This window comes from Myripristis murdjan, chromosome 11 (assembly GCF_902150065.1).
Source record: "Myripristis murdjan chromosome 11, fMyrMur1.1, whole genome shotgun sequence".
Taxonomy (NCBI): Eukaryota; Metazoa; Chordata; class Actinopteri; order Holocentriformes; family Holocentridae; genus Myripristis; species Myripristis murdjan.
In genome coordinates this window covers 9,597,699-9,606,980 of record NC_043990.1, presented here as the reverse complement: position 1 = coordinate 9,606,980, position 9,282 = coordinate 9,597,699, and the positions used below count along the sequence as shown (strand labels likewise).

The following is a 9,282-nucleotide window of genomic DNA, read 5'->3' as shown; positions in this document are numbered from 1 at the left end:
TCAACTGAGCACTTCTAAATCCTCATCAGCTACTGACAAATGTGAGGAGGATTCCCGAGTCGGGCTGCAGCCGGCTCTTAAATTGATTGAGCCATATAACTTTGCTGCGTGTTTGGAATAGGCAAAGGCTCTTCTCCTGATCATCTCCCCTTTCCACATGGAGATCATGAGCAGGGTGGAGAGCAACACGCCCCCGAGGGTGAGGAGGCACAGTCCCGCTATAACACACCGGTCCAAATGGGCCCCCACCCTCGCCTTCTCCCTCTCCAGCCTCTCCATCTCCCGGGCCGACACGCTGTCCGGGTCCACCCTCACGTCCCTCGGGACCGTGTAGGAAATGGCAACCAACGAAATGCCGGTCACCAGGCAAGTGACGGCGATTATGAAGCCGTAATCCACCGACTTGCCCGACCCGTCAGAGCCGAGGTCGTCGTCGGACAGCATGTAAAGTTCCGGGATGTCCTCCTCCTCCTCCTCCTCCTCCTCCTCCTCTACGTCCTCCCCCTCCATCTCCTCCTCCTCCTCCTCCTCGCACAGTTCGCTGGAGGAGCTGCGAGTCAAGCACCAGTTTTCGCTCCCAGTTGGCCGATGTGGACTCGCCTGAATTAACTGGACATCATCATCATCATCATCATCACCATCACCATCAACATCCCCTCGGTGTTTGCATGTGAAAGATGTTTCCGTCTCCTCCTCCGGTCCCCGGGCTGCCCGAGGCTCTGTCCATGGTGCTGAATCCTCCCCGGCGCTGCAAAGTGACTTTCCGCCGGAGCGGCAGCTGCTCTCGTTGATACTTTGGTTATTTGAGAGCAGGGAGGTGTTATGCGGATCGGGTCGGCAGCCCAGTTGATCAAAGTAAAGCAGTTCAAGATCAGCCATTTGAACATGGGCTGGGTTTCCCCTTTTGCCAGTCCCATACGCCCGTCTCTGTCAGTGAAACAGGCAAAATGAAAGAAAACAATCAAGGTAACTGACGCATGAACTTGTCGAAAGGCTGTATTGCACCGTGGTAACTTTAATTCCTTGGATGGCTTTATGGGCATTCCCGACTAAAGTATTTGTACATATTTACACATATCAACATCTACACATCTTATAGGTGCACCGCAAGCATTTTAAAGTACCGCAAATTGAATTCCTGTGATATATAGCACACTGCAACATTCGAGAGAATTACTATTTCGACTGCTCAGTAACACTTTTCCCACCTTTCGCCTCTGCAAGCCCTATAAATGCTTTCCCGAAACACTTAATCCTTTTTGAGTGGTTACCCGACAGGCTCATCAATCTAACTGCCTTCACAAAGTAGTCTGTATTTTGATAATCGGTTATTAAAGAAGAAATGCGGTTTGTTAAATACCTCTTTGTCGGTTGGTGGCTGCTCGCATTCCCGGCTGCTTCTGCTCCCTGGTCAATTAGAGGGAAAGGTTTGGCAGACCCCTCCCACGTAGTGGGCTCAGGCAGACCGCCTTATATTATGCTTATTACTGAACCAAGTTCTGTGTCCCTCAGCACATTCACAATAATCAGATGAGAGGCAAGAGATGGAGACTCAGCATTGTGGGAAACTGAGTACAAAATAGAAGATAGAGATATAGATAGTTCAAAAGTCAGATAGTATTACACAATCTAATTATGTGCACTATTGTTTGTTGTGATAAAGCAGACCAGCAGCATATTCTTAGTGACACAGCCTGAGGGACATAATAATGTGATATACTACATTATTGACTGGCTGCTATTATTCCCATGTGGGGAAGCTGTCTTTTTACAACCCAACCCCCCACCCCCCTTCATGGTCACAGGTCAGGCTCATAAAAAGCAGCACCTCTGGAGATGGTAGGGATTTGGTGATTTGTTCAAGAACACTTCAGCAGAGCTCAAACCCTGATCCTCCGGCCGAAGATCATGTTTCACTAACAAGAGGAACATTAGCTTATCATATGCATAATGATTCCTAAATGATTTAACTATGGAGTGAAAGAGTCTTATACACACATGAATGACAGGTGCTGGGAGGGTGGCAGAAATTTGCAAATAAAGGTTACACTCCCGCACACCATCTGCATTGTAACATTTTACTTATGCAACGTTTTGGTGCATTAAATGTACAGGAACGTTGCATAAATATGTGGTGTGCCTAAGTGAAACCTTTATTTGAACGATATAAGTGCAAAAAAAAAAAGAAAAAAAAAGGAAAAAACATTTAATTGCAGAAGGAGGCGCATACTCTCTTTTTGAAATGAACACTTTTGCAAATCAATTTCCTGACTGGCCCATTTTCAGAGCATCATGCAGCCAGAGGAAAACTCTACTTTGATATTCAATCGAAACCATGTCAAATCCCATATAGTTGCTGTTGGGTCAAAAACCTCATATCTTCAAAATGTCAACTTTTCAGGAACCAACAAAAACAGCCTCATTTCCATATGGACGGCAATGCATTTCAGAGTTTTTCCAGTGGGTATGTAAAGAGTTTCACAAGCCCCAGGAATTGTGAAATGTTTTCAACCTGTGCAGGAGCATCTAATCCTTTAGTTGAAGTTAAAACGTGAAATTCACTACAACTGGAGTTACAAGGTTTTCAGATGACAGCAGCAATATGCAGGGAAGGAGATATTCCCGCTCCTGAGCTCCTTATAGAAATCCCCCTAGTTACACCAAACGGTCTGTTCTTTCTTTGCACAACTCAGAGCACTAGAGCATATATGTAGGCTATAGGTAGCCAAAGGCCAGCCATCATAATTACAAAATGGTTCAGTGCCCCTTGCTACTGCTGAACTTCAGATTTACTGTTTACTAATACCAAGTAGCCAGATGCTTGTGGCTGCTGTATATATATATATGCATGCTGTGCTAGCTGTACATTTGGTGGTCAAGACCTTTTGAGACGGAAAAGAGAGCAAATGCAGCATGCTGGAGGGTGTTTTTAACATTTGTGACAGGTTGGGGAAGGAGGAGCCATTTAAAAGCAACAGATTGTGCAGCTGTGCAGCCAATAGGCCGGCAGCCTCCACTGAGTCCAGCAGCACAGACCGACAGGCTGCAAATGTTCATTAGCAGAAGATCTCTTTCCTTCACTATCTTGAATTTGACATCCTCACATTGTTTGGTGAGCTGTTTGATAGATTGATTGAGTCATTCATTACTTTACTGACTATGTGAAATATCATTAAAACAAACAATGCAACAGATGTACCAGTCAGAGGATATTATTGAGTTTAAATCTAAAAAATTATTAAAGAGAAGACAATAAGGCTTAAACATTTAAGTGGATGCAGTTAAGAGATGGTGGGAGCTGCAAAGGCGTTTTGATAAAAATGCATCAGACAATTACAAGATATGACTTTATCACAGAGATAATTATAGGAGAAGCTTGAATATTCTGTGTTAGATTAACGATTAAAATGCTGGACCATAATGACAACAATTCTGCCGCACTACAACTCCCACAGATTTTGGCTTCCCTGGTTGTAGCAGCCTATTTCGTACAAATGACAGTGCCATGCCTGTAAGACCCAAGCATACTTTCATAACACACACACACACACACACACACACACACACACACACACACACACACACACACATACATACACACACACACACACACACACATGAAGAGCAAGGCCTGAGGGGACTGTGGCATCAGGCCAGTGTTAAGCATGGCACATAGCATGTTTCACATGTCAACATTTGGCTGGAGGTTGAGGAAGCTTGGCTCCTTGGCTCTGGTGATTTAACATCTAATCAAATCTTAAAGGGGACATTTTTAATATAATATAGCGTGTTTGGTTCAGAAGTATAAAAGTCATTGCCCTTTAAAGAATTGTGCATGAAAAATTAATATCAGCAAAAAAAGTTTGCTGCACTGGAGAGGACAACTAAGCAAACAAAGAAACGAGCACACTTTATCTGACTTTAAAAAAGGTCGAGGAAAGAGAAGTGTTGGTGGGGAAAGTGAAATCATAGCACCCTCTCCTCAGTTAACTATGATCAATGCCCTTGAGCAAGGCATTAAACCAGTTCAGTGGAGCTTCTCGGCGGTCAACAGTACGATACAGTGGAGGTGACTGTTGCTCCCTGGGTGTGAGGACGTGTAACCCTCCCTCTGCATGCAGCTCCGCGGGCCCCTGCAGTAAATAAGAAAGTGTTCTTGGGAAATTTGCCTGTTTGAATAAGGCCTTAAGAAAACGGCTGTGTGGTGGAATTAAAAGTAACTGCTGAGAGACATATCGGCCCTCAGTGAGACTCCCCAAATGTTCTGCTTCATCACAGTCCAAGAAAATGCTTTCACCAGAGCCCTTCCGTAAGATATTTGTCGAGTAGCACTACTGTGCTGTTGTTTATGATCTAAAGTGATTTGTCATTTCCCCTAGTGATGCTCCCGACCAGCAGGGCCCAGCGTTTTATTTACGCCATTCGGCGAAGTGTGGCATTTTACACTGATGGATCTGCTGTGAAATAAGAGCACGACTAAAGCTAAGAATAGCTAATAGGAAGCCAGCAGCAGTGGAGGCAAGAAGACGGCAGTCCAAGGTGAGGCTAGGACGCGGGAATTGTGCTTCTGCCATGGTTAAACATAGAGGACAGACACAACTGAGTCAGACGGCCTTTCAGCGACAGAGGGAGGATGTCTTTGACTGGACTCAGCAGCAGTGGTGGATACACACACACACACACACATGCGCGCGCCTTGTGGATGGTTGTGTGCCTGCTGTGCCTGTGGTGGCTAACCAGAGGCAGGGTGCATAAGAGCTGACTCAAGTTCCAGTGCTAAGCTGAGCTGAGTCGTCTGCTTTCTCTCTCCCTCTCCCTCTCTCTCTCTCTCTCTCTCTCTCTCTCTCTCTCTCTCTCTCTCTCTCTCTCTCTCTCTCCCTCTCTCTCTCCCTCTCTCTCTCTCTCTCTGAGCACAACAGGAAACTTAAAGGATGTTTTGGATGAGGTTCAGCCAGGTAAATCATAAAATAGGTATTCCTACAGACATCAAACGAATATGTCAGTGTGCCCTGACAGCAGGGGAGTCGCTAGCAATTACAGAGCCAATGTATATGCAGAGACTCCGGAGCCCCCTCAACTTCTTTTTTGCCCCCACAACTGCATTTTTCCACCTATGGTAAACAACATCAAATATATCCACACATCCACAACACAAATAAGCCCCCAAACATTCATTCACAGATCAATGACTGAACACATTTTTTTTTTTTTTTTTTTTTGTAGCTCCAAAAACATTATAAAGAATGAGAGTTTATCAAATAATATAAACTCACAAGAGATTATAATTCAGATTGTTTTGTAAGATAATACATTTTCTTCTTTCTATCTAGGAGGCCTCTATATTCATATTCAGATCCCCTGCTTTGGTTTAATCAGCCGTCATAACCTTCATAATTTTCATTACTTATCTGTCCTTCAACATGTTTCTATCAAGGACAATTTTGTTTCAGTTTTCACAAATAAAAACAAATTGCATTCCTGCATGTTGCGGAGTCTCTCATCATTTCAACAACATCTATTTTATATCCTGTTTGCAAATGTTTTATTTGCAGTTTGGCAGATTTCAACCAAATTCTGTCTCAAAACCAGAGCAGTGTGAAATAAAAAACATGACATGTTCATACTGGGAACCACAAAAGGCGTGTTAGGCCCCCTCCCTCAGCTTGGAGCCTCAGTGCAACAGCCTGGCCTGATAGTGACTGTCCGCTCTCTGCTTGTATATATATTTTTTTGAGTCTCTGTTTTTCCAGGCCAGGTTTTGCTGCTCTGCACAGCCGCAGTCTCCTGCTGTTGTTTTGGTCACAATCACGCTACACTGCAAAAAAAAAGAAAAAAAAAAAAAAAAAACCTGACATCTTGATAAGTCATTTAGTCTCGTATTCAGTGCTAACATTTGTTTTTCTTAAAACAAGTGAAAAAATCCACCAGTGGGATCAGATAATCCCATTTGTTTCCAAAGCAGTTTCATTTCAGGATTTTTGTTATGTTGAGTATGTAAAAACAAGGCAGAATGAGGCAGATCAGACCACTACTATAAATAAAACAACTCTGCATTTGATTTATTATGATTTATGACTTATTTGATTTTTCAGTGACAGGATATTTTTTCACTAGTTTAAGAAAAGCAATATTTTAACACTGAATATGCGACTAAATTAGTTGCTAAGGAGTGTTTTTTTATAGTGTACTCTAGGCAGTGTGGGTGACAAAGAGGGAGAGCTGTCTTATAAGTCGGAGTAATGTTTTCTGTCACAGCAGTTATGGGCTGTACCCCACAGCGTATTTACCGTTAATTGAGCGAGGTCAGGGTCGGAGCACTTGACAGCTTCTTTATGGCTGACCTTGAGTCATGGGTCTGTGATCTGTGAGTGTTTGTGTGTGTGTGTGTGTGTGTGTGTGTGTTTCTGTGTGTGTATGTGTGAAGCTGACAGCCCTATGGGTCTCGGTTGGCTTGGACTGATTTCTTCTTAAAATGACCTGCCTCCACATCAGTAAATCAAAGTGGTCAAGGGTCATTTTACACCTTAAAATAATGTTATGCATTTGCTGTGTTATACGACTGGGAAATTCATTGCTTGCTTTTTGCAACAAAAAAGCAATATTTTTGGCTGATGAATACTTATTTTGATCTACTGTACAATATAGGAGTAAGCATATGTGTGCAATTGCTGTGCATGCTGCATAATCACAGTAGTAACTCAAAGGTATGGCCATATTGTAAGGTTTGTGGCTGTTTTGGAACAGATGGAGACACAGCGATATATCATTGGCATATGTGGTGCAACACATCATCAAGCTCAGTCCATCCATATTCATGAGACATATAACTGTACAGAACACTGCACACTGTATCGTTGTTTTCCCAAACTATCATGCAACTTTTGTTTTAAGCAGCCCAGTTTTTTAAGGTGTCAAATATTTGAGGATCACAATGACACGGACTGTTTCTTTCTTTCTTTTTTCTTTTTTTGAAACCTCTTCAGCCCCGCTTGCCCCATCAGTGGCTTTATCATTACAAATGCATGCTGCAAGGCCAAGGTTTTGTTTGAACCCACAGAATTTTATTTTAAATTCAAGTGGAGAGCCCAAGGTTTCCAAAGATGCCAAACATGTCCTGCTGCATTACAGGGAAATGTGTCTACCATGATGCACAAGACATGTAGATATTTTCTATTTGATGTAATGGTGCAGCCATAAAACAATTGCATCTTAGATTTGAATATTTCATTCAATATAAACATGATGTAGACTAAATGAGGCATTGCAACCAACAGATACAGAATGCGGCAGTGTCATGCAATATCAAGAAAAGTATTTTTGTTCTAAATTTGAAGCTACTTATGGAGAAATTCAAAGGAAAGCCAGAATGCAAGGGGTTAACGTCAAAGGTTACGGACTACGTGTCCCACTCTAGAGAAGTCTCATGGCTGTGGGACCGCATGCTTCCCCCCTGCTGTCCTCAGATCGAAACCAGACAGAGCTTTCCCTCCTGTGTTTTCTCTGCGCTCTCTTCCTCACTTCTTTCCCTCTTTCTATATATAAACATACTATAGGCGCAGAGGTGGACTGCGTGCTCTCCTTTAAAAAAAAAAAAAGGTCATATATATTGTGGGTCATCCTGTGCTTCTCTTCTCCATTGCATGAACTATTTGCAGCATTTTAAGATTGGGTTTTTGACATTTCTGCTTTATTTGATGGTGACTTTAGAGAGAGACAGGAAAGACAAGGGAGAGAGAGGGGATGACATGCAGCAAAGGCCACGGGTTGGATTCAAACCCGGGTTGCTGCAGTAAGGACTTAGCCTTGATACGCAGTTACACTCTCCACCAGGTGAGCCACCGCGGCGCCCTACTTGCAGCACTTTAAAGATTATTTTTGTTGTTATTTGATAGTTTATAGTAGGGCAGGAGAGAAGGAGAGGGAGGTCATGCAGCAAAGATCAAAGCTCAGATTCAAACTCAGGACATTGCAGATACCTGGTGCACACTTTATTCAGCTCATACCACCAGGACGCTCTGCATGCAGCATTTTATACAGTGAACGAGACTTTTAAAGGTAAAAAAAAAAAAAAAAGGAGAGAGAGAGAGAGAGATCACCATCTGTGAAATCAAGCAGCTTTCTTAAGCTTGTCTACTAATTTAGCAAAGCCACTGACAGTCTGCCTGAACTGAAAGGGAGTATAAAGAGATATGGGTAAAATAACTGATTAAATCCTTAACACTTCGGTGAAATAAAACTTATTTAGATGTAAAAGCTCACACCAACATTACATGAGCTCACAAAGTCTGCCTCTCATTCATTGTTAGTAGAACAGCTCCATTAAGTGTCTCTGATTGACATTACAGATTACAGCCTGGGTGCTGTGGATTCAAGCTTATGAGGAGAGGGAGAGAGCTACAAATAAATATTAAAATCTAAAATTAACTGTATAAAATCAAAGATGTGGCTTGGGTACATTTTAAATTGGGGTTTCTTCTTAATATTAGATTTGGTTTCAGCTTTGGTACTGGCATGGTTTGTCCTTTAGGTGGCAGTAAAACTCTTTCAATAATTTACTGCACATTATTGCTTGTCCTGTGGCTCTGCTGTTGATATCTGAACCATCACTAACAACAACAACAAAACAACAAACTGTGATAAATCATTTGAACTAGTTCTCTTCATGAATCAGTGTGAATGCTATGATGAGCACAACTGGCAGAGAAACAGTTGCCAGCTATTTTGAGAACACTATGGGAGCTTTTCGCCCTTCTCTCACATCTGTGGCTGCAGGGAAAACCATCACTGAAGGCTGACAGATGGCCAGAGCCATTTCACTGAGCAGCAGGCAGCCCAGGTAATTCTAAAATATATATGTTAACCCTTCAAATTAAGGATGAGTCTTACTCCAAAGTAAAGACAGTTAACTCTAAGATCAAAACAGGGTTATCCCACTTTATAGACTCTCAGTGTTCAACCTTCAGCTGCACAAGTGAACCAGATGTTTGGCAAATAGACAAAATGGCAGGCTTTTTTCAGTCTGACAGTTCAACCATCTTCTCTAAATTGCCCTGATGCATTTGACAACACACTGCATATTCCCAGCAGATTAAAACAAATGTTGTTAATTGGAAAAAACAATTTTACTAGTCTTTTCCTTTGTGTTATCCTCTGGCTGAGAACCTATCCAAGGGTTGAAAACATGAGAAAAAAAGTGAGAAATGGATCTAAAAGTGGCTCATTCTTCCCATATTCATCTTTGCAGTGAGAGGATATATGGCACGGGAGAAAGGGGGCGTCATT

General features: G+C 42.5%; 1 protein-coding gene across 1 annotated transcript; it reads right to left on the bottom strand.

The window, feature by feature from the left end:
• Positions 1 to 879, bottom strand: LOC115368160 (transmembrane protein 74). The gene is made up of 2 exons (XM_030064160.1): positions 496 to 879; positions 1 to 465 (listed from the first exon to the last, which is right to left on the bottom strand). The coding sequence occupies exons 1-2, from the start codon at positions 877 to 879 to the stop codon at positions 1 to 3; spliced, it is 849 nt and encodes a 282-aa protein (XP_029920020.1).
• Positions 880 to 9,282: the final 8,403 nt, after the last annotated feature.

Bases quoted from the DNA above. Each gene is read 5' to 3' on its own strand.
- LOC115368160 (XM_030064160.1), bottom strand. From the start codon at position 879: ATGGCTGATCTTGAACTGCTTTACTTTGATCAACTGGGCTGCCGACCC. The intron at 466-495 runs GTAGAGGAGGAG...GAGGAGGAGGAG, and splicing joins AGGAGATGGAGGGGGAGGAC to GAGGACATCCCGGAACTTTA.